Raw genomic sequence first — 27,960 nt, 5'->3', positions numbered from 1 at the left:
CTTACCCGGGGTCTCATAATTATTGCACAGCCATCACAGCCCTAATAGACCTAGGCCTAGGAATATATGTCAAATAAAAACTGGTTGAAAAAAGCAAACATTTTCATAGCCTAATTATGGTTGCCCTACATGTAGCCTACATGACAAAACACCGTTGCTATCTTGACCTTCCCTTTTAAAGATATTCTTTGTGAGGATCACGGGCTTTTAATTATACGATGGACAGCGCGCAGTCCATCAAAACTTCGGGAGAACTCGAGAAATTCTGAAAAGAAAATCGAAATAAAATAATGCAATTATGATCTAATTTCATGGAATGGCAGGTAAGTTGAGTCACTTTTAATGTCAGCAAGTGAATGGTCTATTCTTTCGTGTGAGTTTTATAGGCCCCAATAATGCCATAGCCTCTGAATCATGCATGTGTCATTGACATTGATTTAGTACGGTAAGCTTAACATGAGTATTGAGTAACAGTTAGTGCCGTACTATTACGCTGACTTTCGTATTCGGCGAGGAGGACGATTTCGACCTCCTGGTTTGTTTACAAACAGAGAGGTAGACAAAAAACCGTTCCGCTTGTCCAAACACTCAAGTATCAGAAGGATGGTCCACAATAGCGTGATTCACGTAACATGAATAGGGATTACAAAGCTGTCACGTAGAGCCATGTGCTTCTATTGTCCAATTTGCCATCAAGATTTCATATGGAAACAGTTCAGACCCAGTACACGATCATGTCAGAAATTAATATTTTGTTCTGGGTCTGATAATTCGGACTAAGTAACAGTAAGGTCTGATGTGATGAGAATATCATCACAGCCATCGTCGTGTGTTTGTGTATCTTAACATACTGTACATCATATATGTACAGGTAGCGGGTCCACATTTGTCCATGACATTTGGTCCGTGCTGGGTCCGGGTCTGAGCGGTATTCTCTCAGTCATGTCAGTCGGGGCTGTTCGTGTTCCAGTTCCAATAATTGAAACTCCCGGCAGGCGGCATAGGAAGCGCAACAGTGACGTACGAGGCTGGCGAAGATACAGGGCTGACAGCCCCATTCAAAATACACGGTTAGCAATTACAAATGGAAAATTAACATACTTGCAGTGTGGTACACGGTCGTACCCCAACGGTTTTAGAGTAAGATAATTTTGCTTTGACACCACATAACAAATTTAGAATTGTTTATGAAGATTTCATGATTATGTGTTAATCCAATTGCGACCTCAAAATTGGCGATATCGCTTCCATCACCACCTGCTCCCGGCTCCGGCTGGGAGTTCCAACAGGTGCTGTACTACTACTGTGACTGTATGTGTTTATATACTGTGTTTAATGTGCATTCACATACACACTTAGCCGTCGGTACGAAGAAATTGTTGCTCCAAAAATGTTTGCAAATTACACATAGTTTGTAATCATTTTCACCCCAAAATATGATTAGTTAGCAAGGCAAACTTAAAAAATGGGCAAAACAGGCGTGTCATTTATCGGTATGACATTTTCGTTATTGATGCTGCCCTATTTTAAGTTTGCACCAAGAGCCATCTCAGTTTGAGTGCATCGATTTGTCAGTAAATTACACATATACTCACTCTAAATTGTTCATCAAACTAATCTAGAGGTCCTTATAAAGAACCATAATGCTGCATTGTATGCAAAAATCGCCACAAAAGATGAAAAAAGTGCATGGGAAAAGTTGTTACATGTTAACTTACGGCACTAATCATAATTCTGTTCAATTAACCTCTGACCTGACCAAGTTTAAGCTGGTAGTCTCCAATCCCGTACGTTAAAATTCAAGTGACGCAGTGCTCACGCAAACCATAGACTGGGTAAACTTCTAATTCTATGGACTGCCCTCGGTCATCGCTGTGATTAAATTTATTTTCCGGGGATTTTTGACACTCACCTGCACTGGATCGTGTACCAATCAATATTTATTTTTTTCTGGATTCATAATGGAGTATTAATTACAATTTCAAACATGAACGTTTAGGTAAGAAGTACAACAACCCGTGTAATTAATATTATGACAAACATGCAGCTACATGTATTTAAGCTTCTGGAGCCTTGTATGTTTTCGTACAAGCTCTAATTGAAATTACGTTGCACTAGCTTTCTGCATACAGATCATCCCATACCGTACTAGCAGAGCTAAGTACGGTATGGGTTCCTCATACTAAAATATGATATGAAAACACAGGTGAGCAATGTATGAATATGGAGATGATATGGAGGTTGTTAATTATTGTCAAATTTAATATTTTGCAACATTTATTTAAGAAAACAATTAACACTGAAGACACCCTATGGAACCTGCTACAACTTGAGAACAAGTCCTCAAACTTTCAAATTTTGTAGTTACTACAACTGGGGCTGTTCCATCTATTGCACTTACCCACTTCTCATGTCTGTCAAAGAAGGGGACACCCTCATGAAATCCCTATTGCTTTGTACGGGGGATTTCAGTTCAAGTCATTTTTCTCGGCACAGAAAATACCAATTTGCCTTGTCTTTGGTAATTATTTAAAGTTGATTTCCCAGATATAAGAAATTATCAAATTGTTGGAATTGTTTCCTCAGGAGGTAGGGGCCTATATTTTATGGCATGTTTTGTGATTTCCTCCAACCCGGTGACAGTTTGGGATTTGAACCCGGTGACAGTTTGGATCAGGGTCAGAAATTGGCAACCAAGTGCGAGATTCCTTTTCGATTCTCCCAGTGGAATTTTGCAAGAATACATGGATTCTCGCCATATAACTGTCAAACTTTGTATGATAAATTGAAATATTTACGAGAATCCATTCAGATTCTTGCAATTTTGTTGACGTGAATGGATTCTCGGAATCTCACCAAATTTCTGACCATGTGCCTATTTTTGCATTTTTCTCAAAAATTTATAGCGCATTGGTGACAAGTAAGATATATGTACATTTGTATATTATAGGGGCAAGGACTACAACTACTGCACTGGAAATTTTATTTCAGCACAGACAACAGTTGTGGGGTTACAGTAAAAAATGATGGAAAACCAATATTTGATCAATAAATCAATAACTACTTGCCTTGAGTTGCTGAATTTTCAGTGCAGTAGTTGTAGTCCTTGCCCCTATAATATACATATCTTTCCTGTCACCAATGCGCTATAATTTTTGAGAAAAATGCAAAAATAGGCACAAAATTGGCCAGGGGTGTAGTAGGGGAGATTGGGGTTAGTTGAAACATTTTTCACAAAAGCGTCTTTTTAACGCAAACCGATTACTTTCAAGAAACACTAACCATATCAGTATAAACATATACATACATGCTACAAATGGGCTATTCCAGAAATTAATGGCACCCCCCCTAAAGAAGACATGTGAATTTGTACCATAAATTTTTGGGAATTCCCAGAACAAAATTTTATCCCAAAAAATTGGGAATTCCCATTTTGATAAAAAAATGCTTAAAAATATTGGGAATTCCCAGTGACCCTAAAGAAGACATGCACATTTTTGCCAAAATTGTTGGGAATTCCCATACCAAAATTTTAGCAAAAAAAATTGGGAATTCCCATTTTGATAAAAAAAATGCTCAAAAAACTTTGGAATTCCCAGTGACCCTAAAGAAGACATACAAATTTTGTCAAAATTTTGGGAATTCCCAAGCCTAAAAAGGGGGCACTTTTCTTGGGAATTCCCATGTCTTCTTTAGGGTTTCATCCATATGCTGTCCCTTTTTTTTGGAAATTCCCACTGTCAGAAAAAAAAAGCTTAAAAAAAATTGGGAATTCCCAGTGTCCCTAAAGAAGACAAGCAAATTTTAGCCAAAATTTTTGGGAATTCCCAAGCCTAAAAATTTAGACACAAAATTTGTTCTGCCCTGCCCTTTATTCAGAGGTGTAACGACCGGGGGAGTGTTTCCCAGAGAGTGTTTCCCCGTGGTGGAAAATGGGAAATCACACTGAAGCAATTTTTCTTTTTAATTATTTCAAAATGTTTTTCATTTTGTTATTATAAACATATTTGACATATTTCCACTTTTATTTTTCTAAATGCGTTGGGATTTTAGATTTTTTCCAGTGATTTTACTTTTGTTTTAAATATTGTTAAAGCGATTTTTGAATATTTCCCAATTTCACTCTTTTTTTTAATTGTTGAAGCCATTTTGTGATTTTACTTATATTTTACCCATTTTGAAATATTGACTGTGTTTTCGCAATTTTTGGGACATTGTAAAAATATATCCTGGAATTCTACAAATGTTAGGATGTTTTCAGATTATTTCCTGTGATTTACAATTGTTTGCATTTTTTTAAAATATTTCCTGCGATTTTAATAACAACTTTTTTGGCATTTTTGTAAATTTATATTAACAATTGTATAATTATTTGGGAAGTTTTCAAATAGGCCTATTCCTTGGTGTTTTACCATTTTTATAAATATTTTATGCGATTTAACCCCGGGGATTTAACCATATCTTTCGGATTTAAAAAATTCTTACAATTGTTTTTTTTTTGGGGGGGGGGCAGTTTTAATCATTTCCTGCACTGTAGGCCCTAACTCTATATCGCCTACCCCATGGAAGAAACACAAAACAAAACAAAATGTGTTAGGTCCTTTTTTCATCAACTTATTTTTTTCCCAAAAAATATAAATATTATTTAATATGTTAGTTGTTTAAAGTTCTGGAAACTTCATCTCTTTATTGTGTGGTATTGAAATATCAAGTATGACTTTGTGTCCATTGCCCAACATTTAAAAAGACTTCAAGGGGCAAGGAAATTATATTTGTCTGCATTGTGGAACTTTTTGTTTCAAAAACAGACTTTTGCAAAAATATAAATGCTACATAAATTTAAGACAGTATAAACATGATAAACACAGATATCAGAGAACACAAACCCCTGTGTTTGTAGTAACTACCAATATTACATAATTATGACCTTGACCCTTGCTAAGACTCAATGCATAGTCTGCATTGGTCTGTGCAGTATGTGTTCCAATATCTGTGGGTCTTGGTCTTATCATATGCCTGATGCCTGCAGCATTACCAGAGCATGAGCAGCATTACCATGATTACTATAGTTTCCACGTTTGATTCAGTGCAGATGCTATTTACATGTTTGAATTTTTATAATGGTTTACTGGTTTTATGCTGTACCATACATTTCTCTTTTATGTGAATTAATTGAAGTGTCTAGTCTGCTATATTATTAGCATGGGAATTGTAGATCTACTACTATTTCCATGATTAAAGTTAACTTTGTTCAAGTCATTATAAAACTTGTAGCCTAAACCTTTGTCAACCAATTTAACGGCATTTTTAAGGAGATGGTTTGGCTATAGAGGTGAAATGTCAAGCATGTCGGAGAACACTTGATGGACAATTTGAAGAGCCCGCTGAATAATTATTATAAAAAATACTTTTGAATTGAGTTCTACCTCAGCAAAAGCCTCAAATTCAAATGTAAAACAATTGTTGAAATATATGAAAAAATGAACACTTAAAATTCCACACCATATCATGGTGAAATAATTTGCAGGTTTTTTTCTCAAAATGACTTGTACGATATTAAGAAACAAAATTAAATGTTATCATTTATTTCCAGTCAAGAAAATTAGATTTAGGCTGTGGAATTGTGCAATTTCTCTAGTAGGTATAATAAAAAAATATCACTTTTTTTTTCTGTCGGACACGTTAAATTGAATGATGTTGGACGGAATTGTATTAAACAATGCCCTGAAAAAATTACTATACTAGTGGTTATTAACTGTTCCAGAAAGTTAAGTGTAAAAACACATTAGGCCTACATGTTCATAAAATGGTAACTAAAATGACCAAATAAGTCTTACTAGGGCCCGGCCTATATGTTGGGACTTTGGGGGGGGCACATGTCATTATTAAGGTGTTTAAAAAATATTTTACATTATTTCATGCAATTTTACATTTCATGCGATTTTATATATTTTTCAGTGACTCAGAAATTTTGGCTAATTTTTACAATAATTTACAAACATTTTTGCTGTTATTTCACATTTATAATTTCCTGCGATTACATATCTTTCCTTGTGATTATATATTTTTTCATGTAATTTTAAATTTTTCTTGTGATATTTTTGGTCAATATGCATTTTTCCCAAAAGACCTCAATTTTCAGGTGCTTTTGGAAAACAAATATTATTTTAATACGAAAGGACAAAATTTTCAAATGATGGACGGCTTTTTATCCCAGCTACATACACTTAACATATCATTAAATTAATACTTCCAGGACTGTTATATTTCAAAAATATTTTATGTGATTTCACTTAATTTTATCATTTGTACAAGTTTTTACCAATACTTTACAAAAACATTTTTGTTCAAATGTGTCAATATTTTAAAATTGTTTGTCATTTTAATGCGATTTTCCATTTTCACTCATGTGACATGTCAAATTTGTATTTGTTTACAGCCTATATGGGTATAATCAGAAATAATGGCACCAAAGTGTGACAAAGGGGTCAAAATTACAAACAGTGAACAGAGATGTAATTGTTGTCTTATTTAAGAAAAACATATCTAATTCAAGAAAAAATTTAAAAATTACTTTAAAAGTAATGTTACTAAATATATTTTTTCAACTGGTTTATTGGCAAAAGTAGTCCAAAATCTTCAGAAACATAACACAAAAGATCCATGTCATTCCTTGTTATATTTTGACAAAATTATGCAAATATGTTTTATTTAATTACTTAGACACTAAACTAAAATTGTCATGTAGAATTTTTCACATGGAAACAAAGTTTTGGAAAAAAAATTAAAATTTTCATTAAAACACCTAAAAATTTGTGGAAATCAGGAACAAAAGTTTTTATTTGTCAAAAGAAACATCTTAAATTATTTTCTGTTTAAGTTTGTATAATGCAATATGATGTGCAAAAACTGTGTTGAAGTTTTTAGCATCACATTGTTCTTCAAATTGATGTGAGGATCCATAGTGTAATGTAGTACTAATGTAGTGCTAATATGTAACACTCCTGACACTGTATAGTATCTGTATGGCCTGAAATATTTTATAAACTACATTTTCTAAAACAGTCTTTGTAATTTTTTGTTGACAACATCTATGGCCCTCTCAAAAAAGGCACAGAATTTAGGTGATTTACATTCAATTATATTTTTAAAACCCAGCTTGCATGTTTTTGTAACACTCCTGACACTTTGCTACAGTAACTGTATAGCCTCAAATATATAAATTTGCAAATCACATTTTCTAAAGTAGTTTTTGTAATTTTTTGGTGACACTATCTATGGCTATCTCAAAAAGGGGCAAAAAATTGAATTACATTAGTTCAATTTTATTGTTGAGCCTATATTATTTACAATTGATTGTCAGGAGTGTAACATTTTGGTCGAGCTATGAAAACCATGTTTTTGTGTACATATTTCTTGAATATGAAGGTTTTTACATCATGATTGCAGCAGTTTGGCTTCAGGAATATATTTTCAGGGCTAAAAGAATACCAACAGACTGCTAATTTCGTCAGAAATTTGAATTATTGCCAATTAAGTAATTCTGTGTAACACTCCTGATATTGACTATTTAGATAGCTGTAGCAAACATGTTCAAGCAATGGCAAATATTTTTCTTGCTTTTGAGTTCCTATCGCAATGCACTAATAAAATATGAAAATTGCCTCCTTGTTGTATGAAAAAAATCAAGTTGAATTCTGATGTAACACTCCTGACGAGACAGGATTTCTCATTTCAACCCGCTCTAAAAAAAACCTTTGATATGATGCAAGTTTAATTTTTTCCAAGTTTGGCCCAAATGTTGTTTTTACTAAAAACAGACTGAAATGGATTATTACTGTCATCATTACCTTACAATCCTACACAATCTGGCGACAAGTGATTTTTGGAACATATTTTATTTTTCGCACCATGTAGTCTTCACATGTTCATAAGCAGACTATTAAGGGAAGGGGTATGATTCCCCGTATGAACGTTTGGACAGTATTTATTGTGGGACATTAGAGCACATCTGACATATCGAATTGCATTCTGGATACTGAAGAATGTCCTTCTGATATCAAATAATTGTGATTTTTTGAAATTCGCAATGTAATACACATTTTATGGCAAATCATTAAAAATTGATATTTTTGATATTTAACAGTACTTGAAGTTAACTTTATAAATCTGATGATTTATACTTAAAGTGTATGTAGGTGGGATGAAAAGCTGACGATCAATTGAAAATTTTGACCTTTCATTATTGAAGATATGGATTTTTTTTCCCAAAACACCAACAAAAAAAAATAGGTCTTTTTGGGAAAAAATCCATATCTTCAATATAAAAGGTCAAAATTTTCAATTGATCGTCGGCAGGGGCGGATCCAGGATTTCAAGAAAGGGGGGCACACTCCTGAAAAGTAAAAAATGTAATAAATGGCCGGAGAGCGGCCATCCCGGAGCGCTTGCGCGACGCAGGGGGGTGTGTGAGAAACTTTTGGAAAATGAAGACCCAATTGTAGCCATTTGGTGGACCATTTTGTCACTATTATTGTGTAAAATTTTAGTTTGAAAAAGCCTAAAATTTGCAAAAAGACGGCCCAATTAAAGCCATTTCGTGGACAAGATTTAACCTCTTTCGTAAAATTATTGGTTTATATGTACCCATAACGTTGTGCGACAGGGGGGTGTCTGATGGGGATGCCCCCTCAGAAATGAGAAACTTTTGCAAATTAAAAACCCTATTGTGGTGTAAAATTTGAGTTTGAAAAAGCAGAAAATATAAAATTTGCGATATTTTCATTGTTATTGTTATTTGCAAAATGAAGGTCCAATTGAAGCCAGTTTTACACTATACGAGAGTCTATCATTGCTTTTTAAAACAAAACAGGGCCCGAACTCAAATACACTGAGTGCCACCTCGGTGTATGATACTCACTACAGATTTATTAGGCTATAGGCCCAAAGATTTTCGTTCTTTCTTTCTTTTTACGTTGTTCCGTTTTCTTTTTTCTTTCTTTTCTTTTCTTTTTTCCCTTTCTTTTCTTTTCCTCTTTTCTTTCCCTCCTTCCCTTCTCTTTTTTTTCTTCTTTTTTTATTTTTTGGGATCCGCCAAAAAAGGGGGCACGGGCCGGCTGTGCCCCCCTCTAAATCCGCGCATGATCGTCGGCTTTTCCTCCCAGCTATACACTTTAAGAATATATCATTAGATTTAAAAAATTTATTTTGAGGACTGTTATATATCAAAAATTTGAAAAATATCAAATTTTAATAATTTGTCATAAAATTTGTATTATATCGTGAATTTCAAAAATGAAAATTATTTGATATCAAAAGACATGCTTCATTATTCAGAATGCAATTCGACACGCCTGAGGTGCTCTCATGTCCCACAAAAATACTGTCGAAACGCCATAAACGCTCATTCTAGATCCCTTAATCGACTAATACGAAATAATTTGGTACTTAATAATAGCAGATTATGCCATGAAAACCAATGCAAAACTTTAAAATACAAGTAGGCCTACCTATTTTCTTGTCACGCTAACATGTAACACTGCTGACCATATGGGGAAGAAAATTGGGCATATTATTTTTTACATGACAGCTATAATGACACTACAAATTGCTGTGGTTAAAGGGCCAATCATAACACACTTTTTGATAAATCATGCATAACTCACAAACGAAAAAGTGGAATCAACTAAAATTTGGGGAATACGGGCTTTTTGTGGATATCTACTGAAACATACCCAAAGTTATAAATAGCTGAAATGCAAATCTGCTGCACATCGCTGTACCACCTTTCGACTAGGGGTCTTCCGGTGAGAAGGTCCAAAAGGGTCATTCCATGAGACTGTGGAAAATCTTATCAAAAGGGGGTCTTTCCGTGAGACTAGGACAAATTTGGGGTCAAAGTATTAAAATAGGTATAAAAACGGGTCATTCGGTGAGAAATTTTCAGAAATTTTGAAACAATGGAGTCTGTTGGTGACAGGCAAACAAAAAGCAGGGGTCATTGGGTGAGAAGGAGTTCAGTTAAACAATACGGGGTCATTTGGGTGAGAGGGAGTTGAAAATGGGGTCAATGGTTTTTTTTTTTTGACATTACTCTGGGCCATAATTTAATTTGTTTCTTGAGGTGCATGTGGTGTTTCCAATTTTCTTAAAATCTAAAAAATTCTTTATTGCTTTTTGTTTGGCAAATTAACACAATTTATAGGCCAACAATAATCGGTAAAACGTTTTCGACTTTTTTAACTGCTCAAAATTATACACAGTAATAGTGACAAAATGGTCCACCAAATTCCAAGTTCTGAGGAACATCCCCCTGCGCAGTGGATAAACATATGGCCACTTTCACTTCTGCTTTTGACATTTGCCAAATTATGTTTAACACAATTTATAGGCCTAACATAATAGGGAAAACTTGCCATCCACGAAAGGTTTCATGGACTGCTCATTTCACAAATTTTCAGCTTTTTTAAACTAAAATTTTACACATGAATAGTGCCAAAATGGTCCACCAAACCACTTCAATTAGGTCTTCATCTTGCAAAAGTTTCTTACTTCTCAGGGGGCATTTTTTACATTTTATTATTTTCTTCTAAAATTGGACCCCCCCCCCCTTCTGACTGCTCTAGATCCGCCACTGCTCCAAAAACACACACATTGTTAAAAATGTCTTCAAAAATAATATTATAAAAATACCTCTTGGGTAATGTTTTGGACCCCTTCAGAGAAAAAAATCACAATTGAAAGGGTCAAAAAAATTTGAAAATTACCCTTCAGCAAAATGTTTAAAGAAAACCCTGCATACTACTACTATCAATAGTTGGGTAAATTTGCCATAATTTTAAACAGAAATAATCAAAAAAATGTTGGTCTCCTACCCAAATTAAAATCAAGAACTTCCCACCCCTTTTGTAAATACTAACTTGGGCGACTACTAGTATTTTAATTTAATTTATTGATTTTTCTTTATTCTTGTGAAGTTTACAGAGTTTCCTTATTAGCTACTTGCACGGTTCCGCCATTATGCACTATATGTGGGAGAGCCTCGAACTGGCAGCATACATGAAAGGAAGAATTATGTAACCTTACACAGAACGTTATGACTAGTTCAATTCCCATTCATGTATGCTGCCAGTTCGAGGCTCTCCCGCACATAGTGCATAATGGCGGAACCGTGCAAGTAGCTGAATAACAAGTCAAGTCTTGGGATATCTTTTATAGGCTAGAACCTATACATTATACATCTTTATTTGTCTGAGCTGAGTATTTGAATGCAAACACCGCTAGGTCATGCTCCCCGCCCACAATATTTTTTTCCGTAGTTAACAGTTGCATCGCATACCGTACATAATGTATATTAGTATTATGAGGCAAGATTCCACATTAAATGCCATTATTATTTCCTCTTAACAAAAAGAAACAAAATCAGTGCCGCCGACAAGGGGTTAATGGGGTGTGTTACCCCGGATCAAGGGTCCTAGGGGCCCGTAAAAATAAAGAAAACATACATTAATGGGCCCATAAAAGCAAAGAAAAGAGACCCCAGGGCCTTAAAAAGGGGCCCAGGCTCATTTTACCCTGGGTCCGTGTGCTCACGGCGGCACTGAACGAAATATATAAAATTCTACCAAGGAATGACCGGGGTTCGGAATCAACAACCTATGGATATAACATAGCTATACCACTATGCTGTGAGTCATTCTGCCAGAAAGGTGTCTGTTTATCATACTTATTGATTACGGAATAAAGCGTATACACAGCGATATATTACTAGTTTTTGAGAAAATTGTGTGGATGAGGCTGTGGATCACAAATTACCCCTTTAATTTCACCTATTTTAATAGATGTACTGGAGGAATAGCTATTAAAATAGCTATTCCTCCAGTACATCTATTTAACTGTTGACTCCTAATAAAATCACAAACATCGGCAGCTTTTAATCATGTTAATATATTGGGCATTCCATGTTCGATGGCCAAATATGACCAATTCCAGAACCCACAGCAGTGTCAAGTAAACAGTACAATGGAACAAGTGAAGAAAATCACTGTGTGTGCACAGAAGCAGACAAACAAATCAGAATTGACTAATTCTGTGAATGTTGCTATCTTCAGTAGATAGCAGATGCCTGTCCCAACGCTAGCGCTGCATGGGGTTGCTAAAGCTTAAACGCTTTCCACAAAATGTCAACAGTACCCCACAGATTATGGAAAATTAGTTTTTCAAGTTTCCAAGATTCGTCTTGGCACTTCAGAGCCATACCACGCCTAAAATAGAGAAATATGGCAGACAACACAAGTCCTGTTGAAATGACAGCAGTGGTTTTTTTTCAGTTCTTCAATTGTAGAAAAAAATGTACCTGCCTGCAAATTCTGAAATATTTTGTTCTCATCATATCATTAAATTAAAGGTCATATATATTGCTTGGACAACATCATATCATTGGCAATCTAATATTATGAAGACAATGAAAAATTAAAATTATTTGATATCAGAAAGACATTCTTCGTCTTGGCCTTTGCCTTGGTTGTGTTTGTGTGTGTGTGGGGTTGGGTGGGGGGATTGTACGAAAAACGCATTTGGCTTGATGAATAGGAGCTATTGATTGGGCTTATCGTTAGATTACCCCCCAAATAGTACATCAACTCCCATTCCACGCCTATACCAGAATGACTTCAATGTCTTGAGACAATTAGGACAACCACCAACAAGACAGAAAGACCACATGTTGCACTATTCAGGAATGTCTATAGGTGGCCAAAAAGTCCAGTCATTAAGGGCTGGGGTATGAACAGTATTTATTTTGGGACATTAGAGCACATTAGACATATCGAATTGCATTCTGAATACGGAGAATGTCTTTCTGATATCAAATAATTTTGATTTTTTGAAATTCGCAATTTAATACACATTTTATGGCAAATCATTAAAATTGATATTTTTGATATTTAACAGTACTCAAGTAAACTGACTAAATCTGATGATTTATACTTAAAGAGTATGTAGGTGGGATGAAAAGTCGACGATCAATTGAAAATTTTGACCTTTCGTATTGAAGATATGGATTTTTTTTCCAAAACACCAAAAAAAAAAAAAGGTATTTTTGGGAAAAAATTCCATATCTTCAATATGAAATGTCAAAATTTTCAATTGACCGTCGGCTTTTCCTCCCAGCCACATACACTTTAAGAATATATCATTAGATATATAATTTACTTCGAGGACTGTTATATATCAAAATTTGAAAAATATCAAATTTTTATAATTTGTCATAAAATTTGTATTATATTGTGATTTTCAAAAATGAAAATTATTTGATATCAGAAAGACATGCTTCATTATTCAGAATGCAATTCGATAGGTCTGAGGTGCTCTCATGTCCCACCAAAAATACTGTCAAAACGCAATAAACGCTCATTCTAGATCCCTTAAGCACGCTGGAAATGGACAAGAATGACTGGAAAGAGAGCGAGGGGACCCAGGTTCAGGATCAGGCAAGAGAAAGTATAAGAGATGAGCATGCTCCCTCCTAATATTATTTAATTGCCTTGCTTCGAAACAAGAAAGTAGCAACTGCTTAAATTTGTCTGTGATCATGGTGGACATTGGTGGCAGGCAGGCCTCTAAATGATACCAATTAGGTTGCTCTTCCGCGACTATCAAACTTATTCATTGCATGGCAGGAGAGGCAAGAGTGGGGGGGGGGGGAGCTTCAAACTCCAACATCAATTCTGTAGGGTTATTTTTACTCCATTTCTAGGGGTAAGTTTTACTAAAAATATACCCAGCAAAATGTTTTGAAATTATAGTCCCACGTTGTCTAAAGATTCTTTGAAAGTACCCTGTTTTTGGACTATTTTACCCCTACTTGAAAATTGACACTCCCTCATCAGGATTAGGATTATGGTTTAATTAGGGTTAGGCCCCGGGGTTAGGCATCAGTGTTAGGGTTAGGATTTTGTTTAGGGTTAGGGCCATTGTTAGGGTTAGTATTTGGGCGATATTATTAAAGGACAGTCACTACTCAGAAGGTATGCATTGGTACTGAGATACTGGCTATTAAAACACTGACTATAGCTATTAAAACTTTATTCTCAGCTACATAATGAGGTTTAATTGGAAGATTTCACCAGCAATTTAATATAGCTAGAGATAATAGGCTGTTTTGTGGATTAGGCCTACATAGACAAGAAAGATTTGCTGCATTATATTGGGAATTCTAGAGAATCCACTTTACAGAATGTCCACTCCTAAAAAGAAACAAGTGGTCTTTTTCTTCGGAATTGTTGTGTCTTCTTTAGGGTTTTAAGAATTTTAAGAATAATGACCCGGGAGAGGGGGGATTCCTCTCCTAATAAAAAGGGCTCTTTTTTTCTTTTTTCTTAGGAATTCCCATGTCTTATTAAGCTTTTGAGAATAATGACCCTTTTGGAGGGAATTCCCACTCCTAAAAAAAGGGGACTTTTTCTTGGGCATTCCCATGTCTTCTTTAGGGTTTTAAGAAATATAAAACAATGACCGGTATGTAGAATTTTCACTTCTAAAAATGGGTCTTTTTCTTGGGAATTCCCATGTCTTCTTTAGGGTTCCCAGAGTAATGACAACCACTTTTGGGGTAAAATTTGCACTCCTAAAAAGGGGGAAAGGGGACTAAAGAAGACATGCACATTTTTACCATAAATGTTTGGGAATTCCCAGACCAAAATTTTATCCAAAAAAATGGGAATTCCCATTTTGCGAAAAAAAATGCTTAAAAAATCGGGAATTCCCAGTGACCCTAAAGAAGACAGGCAAATTTTTGCCATAATTTTTGGGAATTCCCAAGCCTAAAAAGTCATCTTTTTCTTGGGAATTCCCATGTCTTCTTTAGGGTTGTGAGAATAATGGCCACTTTTTTTGGGAATTCCCAGAGCAAAAAATTGTAAAAATTTTTGGGAATCCCATGTCTTCTTTAGGGGGTGTGCCTTTAATTTCTGGAATAGCCCAATACAGCCTTAAATTTTATTGGACCTGCTTATGATTATTCATATAATCCAATTTGAAAATTTGAAAAAAAAGTGTTTCAACTAACCCCACCCCTGGGGTAAGTTGAAACATAGGGTGAGTTAGTTGAAACATGGCTTGTAAAAATTTCAAAATAATTATTATTGTGTTGTTAGGGTTATACTTCCCTTGAAGGCACCCTTTAACATACAATCAGTGTGAAAAAATGAATAAATAAATATGTGGGAGCGCTGGTCAATACTTTGGACACAAGGTGACGAGAGTGTCACCATGGACAAAAATATGAGAAGCCTAAAATATTATAAAATGTACTTTCTGTGTGCACTTTTTGCTTGTATTATTGCTTTTAACCATATTAAAGCAATATTGAAGAAATGGTAAACATGTTACACAATTTTTCTATGCGATTTTCACGTTTCAACTAACCCCACCTCAAAAGTTTCAACTAACCCCGATGCCTATTTTTACATTTCAAAGTTCATTACACAAAATAAGAAATACAATAAAACTTTTATTTAACATTATTCTGGGACTTACTACTAGTGCTTATGATACTCAAAAAATAATCCCCTGAATCTTCAAACAACATGGAGATAACGCATCTTTTCTGAGGGGTATAAAAATTAGTCAGCAAGTCAAAAAACAGATATTCCTTTCCCAAGCCAACACTGGTGGGGCATCAGTGCTGTTGCTAATTTGGTGGATGACCCTTACTAATACCTATTACTAGGTGCCAGTATTTTACCAAATTATTTTTTTGTGTCAGAAAAAAATACAATGTTTCAACTTACCCAGTGTTCCAACTAACCCCAATCTCCCCTACCCCCTTAAGGAATCCTGATGTTTCAAATTTCTTAGGGAACAGGCTTATTTGATGCAGTATGATCTCCTGAGCATTTTGACACCATTTTCATACAAATCGGCCAAAAAATGAGTCGGTGCCGGCCAAAACAAGTATTTGGACGTGGGGGGGGGGTCTGAAAATCAATATTTTTGACAATAATCATTATATGCCTAAAAAGTTGGTGCTGATTTGTGATGAAAGTTGCATAAAAATTGGAGTTGTCGTCTTCTTAAAATGGCTGTTTTACGTCCAACATTTTGAAAAGCAAGATTTTCCCCGAAAAATGGCACAAGAAGCTTTAAAACGCCCGAAAATCCAAAAAAAAAAAAAAAAAAAACCCAAAAAATGTTGCCAGCCCTCTATTGTTCAGATTAGTCAGTTGGTCAGTTTAGATTGTCATGTAAACAGGTTCTCGCTGAACTGCCGGCGCGGCGTGAGTCGAAGAAAAAGTGACAAAAATTTGACCTTGAATTATTTCTAATAGTCACAATATTCCAGTAATTCGATAAATGAAATGTCAGTTTTTATTGAGTAAAGCATGGCTTTTTTCGGTGTTTTGTGTTTTTAATATGAAAATTGATACTTTGTTTTCATGTCATACTCTATTGGTAATGATGATCCTAGCATTTAGGTCTAGGTCCAGAGACACTACAAAACCGAAAAAATAAATAATTTAAATTTTTTTTTTTTTTTTTTAAATTTGGGTACCGGGCAGGGTATTTCCTGCCCGGTGAATGTAATCTCGGGCGGGTACCCACAAGCCCGCCCGAAAATGCCAGCCTTAGTTTATAATGTATAGTTATACATGTCGTAGGTTGGGGTGGGTTAGAGGGCTATAATAATAGCTGATCACCTTGTCAAGGGGATGAGACCTTTCCACTTCTATGCAATAGCTGATCACCTTGTCAAGGGATGAGACCTTTCCACTTCTATGCAATAGCTGATCACCTTGTCAAGGGATGAGACCTTTCCACTTCTATGCAATAGCTGATCACCTTGTCAAGGGGATGAGACCTTTCTACTTCTATGCAATCGCTGATCACCTTGTCAGGGGATGAGACCTTTCCACTTCTATGCAATAGCTGATCACCTTGTCAAGGGGATGAGACCTTTCCACTTCTATGCAATCGCTGATCACTTTGACCACAGAAGAAATAAAAAATGAACTGTAATAGTGCAGGACATACATGTACAATGTATTTAATGTAATAATATCATGATCCATTCCCATTTTATTAGTAAAAGGAAAGTTCTACATCATCTTAAAGAGGAAGGCCTGAGCTTTCACATTAACATGCCTGTCATTTTTTCAAATGACCTCTTGACCTTGATGTCACAAAATCTGTGAAATGTATGTCCGCAACGCCGGAACTACCCAATAGATAAAGTGGCATCATAGAGGTATTTTAATTGTATCCAAAAGTTGTAGAAACATCAGGAATGAAGTAAAACAGTCCATTTAAGAAAGAAATTAAGCTAGAGATGGTCACATATTTTTAAGTAGGATGTTTCGCATGGAAATTAGCTAGTTTAAAAGGTGATTATTTAACTTAAAAAAAGAGGGGTCAACCATGTGACCCTAAGAAGTAAAGTTACAAGCATTTGATCAGACGAAGGTCCAGATTTAAAAGTGACAAAAAAATGGCCTATTCAAAAATCCACAGCCTATAGACTTCTTGATTTGTTTACAAGTTGTAATTTAAGTAAATTTATTGGTAGTTTAAGTTTTGTGTTATTCGTATAATGTCCGATTTCATGTCCAATATCAAATTTGATCCATTTTCTTTTAATTGCTCACTTAATTCTCATAATGATTTCTTTGATGACACCTTGAACCTCAATTATAACAAGATCAATAACTGTCAATATTATAGTAGTCAGAATTTACCCGATGCGACTGAATTAGGCGCCAGCGACCTTTCCATTCTGCATTTTAACATCAGGAGCCTCAACAAACATACCACCGATGTTGCAAACTATCTTTCTATGCTCGATCATCACTTTGATATTTATGGCTTCACGGAAGCGTGGTTTTCTCATGATGATGATGCAAATCTGGCTGATCTTAGCAATTATTCATCAGTAAATTGTGTAAGGCATGAAAGGAATGGTGGCGGCGCCTCAATTTATATCAATCCATGTATCAATTTTCGCGAAAGATGTGATCTTAAATTAGATTGCCAACATTGTGATTCTGTGTTCGTTGAGATTAACCACAAGTCTCAACAAACTATTGTTGGAATTATATACAAGCCGGAATATGTGATTTTTTGACGATTTTATCAATCAGTTGACAAAGACCCTTGAAACTATCTCTAAAGAAAAGAAAAGATGTTATATTATGGGAGACTTCAACATCGATCTTCTAAAATATGATCAATTGCCTAAAGTTAACAGATTTGTTAACCTTTTCTTTTCTCATGATTTTTATCCATGCATCGATCGTCCGACTCGTGTATATCGCAACCGGCATGGCGTTACTGGTTATTCATGTATTGATAATGTATTCTCCAACGTTGTGTCAACTAATCACAAGTCTAGTGCTTTAATTACAGATCTCTCGGATCACTTCCCTGTGTTCACCATATCAAAGGGCTCCAGGTTCTTCCCACCACCCAAACCAACTGTTAGGCAAGCTAGACAATTCAAGCCTGATAACATCAAAGGCCTTAATAATGCTCTTTCTCAATCCGACTGGCATTCTGTGTATGATATTGATGACCCTGAGGAAGCTTATAATAAGTTTAATGATAAATTACTTACTTTACTTGATATTCACTGCCCAATAAAAACTACTAAATCTAACTACCGGAATACTCCTAAAAACCCTGGGTTACTAAAGGTCTAATTAAATCGATCAAAACTAAAGATAAATTATACAAAAAGTATATTTCTAAACCTACTGATAATAATGAAATTAAATATAAAAATATAGAAATCACCTTAATAGTCTCCTCCGTGTTGCCAAAAAATCATTCTACACTAAAGAAATTGAGCTCCACAATAATGACATGAAAAAATGTGGTCAACTTTGAACAATTTACTCGGGCGTAACAAACATTCAAAACTTCCTGACTTTTTTACTGATGACATTGGTAGCAAAATCACCAATGCCCATGAAATTGCCACCAAATTCAACGATTTTTTCACAAACATTGGTGCTTCCCTTGCTGATAAAATTCCACCTCCATGTGGCGATTTTCAGGCTCCATCAAAACCGCCACTAATGAATAGCATTTTATATCCCCAACAACACCGGAGGAACTAATTAAATTATGTGCTAACCTAAAATCAAGCCATAGTTCAGGCATGGATGGCATCAGCACTATCTTATTGAAATCAATCATAAACAATGTCAGCATGGTCCTCTGCCACATTTTCAATATTTCAATTAAATATGGCTTAGTTCCTGATAAACTCAAAATTGCCAAAGTGACACCAATCTTTAAATCTGGTGACACCCATGATTTTTCGAATTACAGACCAATTTCAATCCTTCCAGCCATTTCTAAACTTGAAAAGGTTATTTATAACCGAATCCATGATTTCATTTCATCGCACAACATTCTTAGTCCCAACCAATTTGGATTCAGGCAAAAACGATCAACCTATGGCAATTAATGAACTTTATAGCATAATTACCCAGAATTTAGATAATAAAATTCACACTGTAGGTATTTTCCTTGATCTCAGTAAAGCTTTTGACACGCTCAACCATGAAATTCTTTTAAATAAACTTGACACTTACGGCATTAGAGGAATTGCTAATAATTGGATCCGTAGTTATCTTAATAACAGGAAACAGTTCGTTGTATTCAATCAAACCTCATCTGAAATGACATCAATCACATGCGGTGTCCCGCAAGGATCGATATTAGGTCCACTTTTGTTTCTAATTTACATTAATGATCTTCCCCTTTGTTCTACCACAGCTGACTTCATCATTTTTGCAGATGACACAAATATCCTCTTTTCTCACAAGGACGAAAATTCTCTCGAAACCCTGATTAATAATGAATTGGAAACTATCTCCAACTGGTTTAAGCTAAATAAACTCTCATTAAATGTTAAAAAAACCAATTTCATGATTTTTAAAAATAAACATACTACCAAACATCAAAAGGAAATTAATATTCATATTAATAATAATAAACTAGAAAAAGTCCACACAACCAAATTTCTTGGCATACTAATTGACGATAATCTTTCCTGGAAATCTCATACGTCCCATATATCTAAAATAGTCTCTAAATATAATGGCATTATTCGTAAAGTTCGTCCTTTTCTTCCTCAGGAATCCTTATTTGGGCAATTCCACGGTAACTCGTGCTACACTTTATGGCGTCCTTTTACATACTTTGTGCTCCAGCTTTTAAATTGATTTGATTGGAATCTGTATTTTTTGTATTTTAATACCCAACATTCAAGGCTAGATCCTCATAGTATTGCTAATTCAGGATATCAACTTTTGTATGTATGGGACAGCTGTAAAATCGGTAACTCGTACTACGAGCAGAGGACATGCTTAAAAATCACTCATTTTTATTTTGATGGTGTGCTAAAACAAAAAACACTAAAGCCTTATTGATTATATGATAAGTAATTGCTATAATAAGGTTTGTTTTGGTATACCTTAAAAAGTTGTGCCCCTCATAGTTTTACATTGACTGGCAAAAAACATGGTAACTCGTACTACGGTAACTCGTGCTACAGTTTGTCCGCCATATATAAAATGGTATTGTTCATCTAAATGTCAATTTTTTTTGATAACAATTCCTCAACAACTGGTGTAATGATCAAATAACTCAATCTATGTACAAATAACCCCCAAATAACCCATCTATGTACAAATAACACTATTCAGTGTATGTACCAGCAAACAATGTACCACACACATTACATACAAACATCCCAGCCTTACACACGCCTTTGCTTGATCCTGTTTGGATATTTTATTCTAGGGCTTAAATTTAAACAGTTAAATTGAACAGTCAACAATTGATAAAACTTTTACTTCCATGTTATTTGACTCTAAATTCCCTCACAAAACTTGTAATGTTCATGGTTATTTGCTCTGTAAGTTTTTTATTTATTGCTTTCTGAGTTACAGAATGTTTGGTCATCTTTTGGTTGAGACCATTTCCTGCTTGGTGAAAATACTCTAGTTTGCCCGATTTCAATCACTTCACTAAGCTGGAAAATGAGCCTCATTACACTCAACAACAAACCAATTTCCAAAACAAATCTCAGAACTATACAAATCTCAGTATCAACAATGTCACTGTGGCTGTTAATCTCAGGATTTCCAGTATCTATTTTGTTTGTTTTATTTCTTCTTTTGCCTCGGTTACTCATTCAGTGGATGTTTTAAGGTATCCTCTGTTCTTCCATGAGGCCCATATTAATTGATTGGTTCTTAGGCTAGATCCTAGGGGGTGGAGGGCTAAAAATGTTGGTTGCATCATTTTGACCAGGTATTGATAGTGGGATATATGCTAAACAGCATGTTTTTTTAGAGAGACTGTACAATGTAAAGTCTTTGAGCTTTTAAAAAAAAAAAGGACTTTATTGGTGTGTGCAAACATTTGGTATAAATAAATTTACACTATTTTGGCACATGATCGGGGTCGAAACTGGCTCCTTGATTTTTATCTCTATCTTTGCCTTCCATATTTTTACTTTAATTTTCCCTGCGACAGGAGGTCACTTTTCTCTTTAATTTTGGCCCCACACATGTGTGGTTGCCTGGTTGTTTGTTTGTTTCTTTCTTTGTTTGGCTTTCCGGGCTGAAGCAAATTCATTAATCCACTGTACAGCTCCAACACAATAACTACAAACTTGGTACCGGTATGGTGATAGAATAATGGTGGCTTGATGTGCTGTGTAGTTTTGTGTTATGTTATTTGCATATTTATGAATATTAATGAGCTTATTTACAAATTTTGCCTACATTTTCATTAATCCACTTTGCAGCATTATAAACACAATAACCAATCAACTTCAAACTTGGTTTGGTTGGATATGGTGGCCTGATGTGCTGTATAATTTTGTGTCATGTTATTTGCATATTTATGAATATTAATGAGCTTATTTGCATATTGCATATTATTTTTTATTTACAAACCTTTGTTATTTACACACTTTTGTGTGTGTGTGTATGGGCACCTTAATTACGAACTGCATAATTCTAGTTTGTCATGGGGCAGGCTGCCCCCTCCTCCCCCCCACACTGGCTACACTGCTGCTAGAAAGCTGTTACCAATATCATGGTCACATATAAATGCATAGTCATGAAGTTGGGAGATCCTCTATTGCTGCCAAGTGGTAGATTTTGCATGACCTTTGCTGGTACAGGGGAAGTGGGCTATGGTAACTCAGTACTACATCGGTAACTCGTGCTACTGGTAACTCGTGCTACATTATTATGTGATGGATAGTGTTTTGTATATTAATTTCTTATTTTTACTCAAGGCACTACTAGTAGAAGGAAAATAATAAGTGGCATCAATTAAATTGCCAACATTTTGAAAATATATAAAAAAATGCATCTTTCGGGTAACTCGTATACGCCATATTTAGTGCTATGAAAACGCAATGAAAGAAAAAAAATTAGTGGGGATTATTTAAAATGTGTTGGATGTTTCTTGAAGACCATATTTCAGAGATATAAAATGTATCAAATTTAAAAGAAAAGTGCCCATGTTTAATAAAATAGGCCCACTTGGAAAATATCTAAGTTGAACAGGAGTTTTTCGCTTAAAATACACTCTCCAAAGAAACTTAAAAAAAACCACCAAAATGTTAGAAAAATGCTGAAAAAAGTTTATAACTTGAACCTTACATCTGTTTGGAATAATATAAAAGTTAAAAGAAATATATATTGGCAATTTCATTTTTTGAGTCATGTCCACTTTTGCTTGGAATTGCCCATTTACACTTTACAACACCTTTGCAGTTCCCTATATTTCATACTGCAATATTATCTGGGCTGACAAAAACAACTCGCACCTTGAATCACTTTTCTCCTCCAAAAAGAATCATCCGCACGTGCACTAACTCCCTTTGGCTGGCCCACACCTAACCCCTCTTCAAGCAACTTAACACACTTAAGATTCAAGATATACATTTTCACCAACTTGGAACGTTCATGTTCAATTCCCACCACAAATTATTTCCAACTGACTTGTCTCTAAATAACTTGTTCATTACAAACGCAAGTATTCACGATCACCTCACAAGACAAGCCAGTAATTTCCATGTCAATTTAACCAAAACAAAACTTGCTGATAATACCATTAAGATTCAAGGTGCTCTACTATGGAATTCACTCCCTCAGTCAATCAAATCCAGCCCCTCTGTGTCATCCTTCAAAACTAATTTTAAAAAGCATCTCATCAGTAGCTACATTTCTGGCTAATGGATCAAATATTTTTTTTATATTTCTATTATTATTATTATTATATTAAAATATATCTCAGATTGGACTTGTTTTCGTGTGTTTGTGTTATATTGTTCCCTCTGCCTTGCGGGTAGATCTTGGTTGGAGTTTGTCCCCAATAAATTATTTTCCAACAATTTTTTTGTATGTAACTCCAATATTGAATATCATTATCATTTGCTATATTTATCATTTACTTTGTAGGTACTAGCCTTTTTTCAATTTCACATGTAAATGTTGGATTTAGGCCTCTGATTTGCTCATGCATACATGTTTTGTTTTCAAGGTTGTAGGCCTATATCCAATACTTGTTACATTTACAATACATCTTTTTCATGTAATATTTTGGAAATTGCCTAAAATGACTTAATATTCTAGATATGCCTACTGGTTATAAAATTATTTCTTATTTAATATGCACTGTATACTTTGAATTTTGCATTGGTAAATCTTGTATTTTCTCTACTTACAAGGCTTGTTTGTCTTTGTTCGTTTTTTTTTCCTAATGTATTAAATTTTGTTTTGCTTATTGTAAAATTGAAACATTATGTATAGGGTGCCACGTCATCACGCTGTGCGTTTGGTGGCATCCTCATCCTCTGTTTCTCATACTTTTGTCATATAATTTAAAATGTTCCACACTGTTTTATACAAGAAAATATTATTCTGTATTATGTTAACATGTATTTTGAATGGATGAAATAAACTGAACTGAACTGAACTGAACTTGTTTGAGAGTGGTGGATGAATAATTTATGCACACCTTTTTTTAATTTAAAATAAAAAGAACAAAAGAAAACTGAAACAAAAGAAGTAAAAAATAAAATATTTACTGAAATAAAAAATTGCTGCTTTAAATAAAGCTGTGAATGTTGATTTGTTGCACTTGCTGGAATTTTTTCGCTTTATAGGCCAGTTTGTTACTTTCAAAACAGGACCTTTGTCTAATCAAATGCTTGTAACATTACTTATTGAGGTCACATTGGATTCAACAGGGTGTCATCATATAATGTACAGGATTAAATAGTACATCTATTAAAAAAATAATAAATTTACCCAAATAAGACTTAGTTTTAAAATTTGGATTTCTTTCCAAGTGTAAGGATACTTTTTGGTGCAGTTCAGTGTTTATATCATACATCCAACTACTATCCACAAAAATACAGAACTAATTTTTTTGAATTAAAAAAATATTATCCGGTTTTGCCAAATGAAACATAGCTTAATCCTAATCCTTTAGGTAGTCCTAACTGGCAATAAAAGTCAAATTTTAATATTTGGTCAATTTTGGGAAATAAGGGCCAAAAACATGCATTTTTAGGGTGTTTTCGACCTCTTTTGTATTCTGTGACAATCAGACTCAAAGACTTGAACAAAGACTAATTTCAAGTTACAGATTAGTTAAATAAACGCCCGAGCGTTACATTTTCGAAGAGGCGTTTATTCAAGGTCAATTTTGGAACGATAATTTCCGTTAAAATCATTAGGTAAACTTAAAACTCACGCTAAAATGACGAACTACGAACTAGAAACACTGACTTCTGGTTCACTTCCGGGTTTCCAATCCAGATTTTCACCAATTATTGACGCTATTATCGACCATGTGGACAACTTGGTAAGCAAGATAGAATGGAAATATCGGCATTTTTGAAACATCTTGGTTGAAAAAAGTGGTGGGGGGCGTTTATTTGAGGGGGGGGGGGCGACTATTTGACGAAATACGGTATGCATTCTATTTTTTGGAAAACACATTTTCCAATCCTTTTCATAACCAATTAGCAAAAATAACATATAATATTAAAATTATGAGCTAACTCTTAGCCTATACTCAAGATTTTGAATGCTTAGACTTGTGACAAGTCTTACAATTTTGTCATAACAATTGTAAGAAAACATGCAATTTTGCATGTTTTTGGACCATTTTACCTCAAATTGCAAAAATATTAAAATTTGACTTTTATTGCCAGTTAGGACTACCTTAAGGATTAGGATTTATCTATGTTTCATTTGGCAAAACAGGATGATATTTTTTTTAATCCAAAAAAAATAGTTCTGTATTTTTCTGGAATAGGGAGTAAACACTGATGCAAGTTAAGTTTGAAAACTACCCTTAAATGCTAGGATGATACAGAAATCTGTGTTTGAAAATTCCTGGTACAAATATGAAAATGGCAGCAATGGATCGACAGTCCCGTTAACATTTCAAGCATAATAGTGTTAGAACAATACATGTATGTAGGATAGTGAGACTTTCATTTCCACTCCCATTCCCATACACACCTGTGCATTTACACACTTTTGCCCCCTGTTTTAATACGGTTAGAGAGTGCATATCTCTGTTATTTTTAAAAACTAAGGGTGGTACAATGTAAGGATGTTTTTGTATGTGTGAAATACTGGTTTTAGGTCAATTTTACACATTTTTTGAATCCATGCTTATAGGATAATTTTTTCAATTTAATTCATGTGAATGCTTACAACATTTATACATGCCCCTCCCAAGGTGATGAATGGAAATATGCAATGAATTTAATAACTGATATATTTTTTATCTTTTATTTGCAGGAAGTTGACATTGCATTGTATCATTGGACGATACATAGTTCCTCACAGGAATACATTGTTGATGTAGCTACATTGTATAGCGTCTAGCGCTCTCCAGGGATAGGCTGTTTGGTGAGAAACATTGCGCCCTTTCATGTACTTATCATTACTGACTTCCAACACAATGGTTCATGATGATACGATTGGACCTTTGTGTAGCTCTGCTGGTATAACTCCAAGCAATGTGTTGACTTCTTTGGAATCTTCCCATCTCAATAAGAATGGGATCATGTCGGAGTTGTATGGGTATACCAAGAGGACACACAATCACACGTTGAGCCCGGGTCAGTTTTATAACATCATAACGTCCTGTATGTAACTTTTTACTTTGTAAAAAAACAAATAGTGAAGCAATTTAAAACCTGGTGTTTACCAGAACACTCTGATGAATCAAGTGCCTGATCACCAAATCATGGAGGTTAAACAGGAAGTTGAAACCGATGTTACTAATACTAGCATTGGGATAGCAGTTAATCAAACTCTTCCTAATAACGTAAAAAGCAATGAAGACACTCTGGAGTTGAACGATTTGATTGAAGCGAACAAGAAGAAAATCAAGTTAGAACAACTTGATATAATTGATGTCCCCTTCAGAAATGGAGCCGATGAAGAAGCGTGCACAGGTACCTCTCCTGAGGGCACTATTGACACGAATCAAGGTGCCCAGACTTGCCACGCTGTGCAAACTAATGATAGCGGAAATGATTCGAAGCATCACCCACAAGAGGAAGCAGTGGATATGGTCCTGAGCAGATTCAAGGAGATGAAGAAAGCAAATATGAACTTGAAGACGAAGTCGAACTTTTGAGAAAGCAACTAGAAAAGAAAAGCCATGAATTAGCAAAGAAAAGTGCTGAACTCCTTAAGTTAAGAAGCACCCTTGGGAGTATTGGGGAACCAAAAAGGATTGTAGCGCACATGAAAAGAAAGGAAGCATCAATGCTTCTGTGGAAGGAAAGAGCGAAGGAAGCAAGTGCAGCGTTGCGGAAGGAAAGAACAGCGTTGCAGAAGGAAAGAGGAGAAGATAAAAAGCGTGTCCCTCCCAAAATTAAAGTAGCACCAGAAGTGAATTTGATTATGCATAAAATGGTAGTGGATAATTTAAAATAATGAATGAACAATTGACTAAAGAAAGGAGTAAGAACGTGGCACTCGAAAAGGAACTGAAGGAGCTGAAGAAAAAGCTTCCCGCAGATGAAGGTGGAAGTAGATGCAAAAAAAAGCGGAAGCTAAAATTTAAAGTTGACGATACTCCAGAAACAGTTATCGAAATCTGCAAGGTTGGTCCGGATAAGAAGCTTCATTTTATCCAGCCTGACCAGAAAATTCCAGGACAGGATAATGATGCTAAGAATAGAGGACAACAAAGTGATGCTAAGAATAGAGGACAACATAGTGATGCTAAGAATAGAGGACAACAAAGTGATGCTAAGAATAGAGGACAACAAAGTGATGCTAAGAATAGAGGACAACATAGTGATGCTATGAATAGAGGACAACAAAGTGATTGCAAGAATAAAGGACAGAAAACTAAGTCCAAGAATAAGGGACAAAATAGTATTGTCAAGAAGAAAGGACAAAAAACTGATTTGATGAAAACTGTGCCAAAAGTAAAACTAAAATTAAGCAAACAAGGAATTGATAAAGAAAAGGAGAGCTCTGATGAAAGTGGAGAAGCCAAAGCAAAACAAAAAGTAAAACATCAGCCTGAGACAATTTCATATGATGTGATGAAGGGTGTAGCAGATGACTCTGACTCTGAGTCATCAGATGTGGAATCTGAGTCAGAGTCCTTGGAAAGTGATTGCAAGTCCGGGTCTGGATCAGAATCCTCAATATCTGAGCCCAAGTCTGATTCTGAGTCCTTGGACTCTTTATCATCAGACTCTGATTCTAGTCTTGAGTCAGAGTCAGAATTTGAACCATAATGTCATCACATGGTAACCACAAATCACTACTCCCCAAATACAGAAAAATGCAGCACTTTTTTTGATTAAAAAAGAATATTATCCTGTTTTGTCAAATGAAACATCCTAATGCTTTTGTTAGTCCTAACTGGCAATGGAAATAAGGG

The 27,960-nt window shown here is 34.9% G+C and overlaps 1 protein-coding gene across 1 annotated transcript; it reads left to right on the top strand.

Moving 5' to 3' along the window:
• Nucleotides 1-228: 228 nt before the first annotated feature.
• On the top strand, nucleotides 229-27,960 carry LOC140139965 (uncharacterized). Its single transcript, XM_072161771.1, has 2 exons — nucleotides 229-323; nucleotides 25,848-27,960. The coding sequence occupies exon 2, from the start codon at nucleotides 26,996-26,998 to the stop codon at nucleotides 27,812-27,814; it is 819 nt and encodes a 272-aa protein (XP_072017872.1). The 5' UTR covers nucleotides 229-323; nucleotides 25,848-26,995; the 3' UTR covers nucleotides 27,815-27,960.

The sequence above is a fragment of the Amphiura filiformis genome, chromosome 18, assembly GCF_039555335.1.
Source record: "Amphiura filiformis chromosome 18, Afil_fr2py, whole genome shotgun sequence".
Classification (NCBI taxonomy): domain Eukaryota; kingdom Metazoa; phylum Echinodermata; class Ophiuroidea; order Amphilepidida; family Amphiuridae; genus Amphiura; species Amphiura filiformis.
Note: the sequence above shows the minus strand (reverse complement) of the source record. Positions and strands in the feature narration are given on the sequence as shown.

Coding starts and splice junctions, on each gene's coding strand:
- LOC140139965 (XM_072161771.1), top strand. CDS start 26,996: ATGAATGAACAATTGACTAAAGAAAGGAGTAAGAACGTGGCACTCGAA.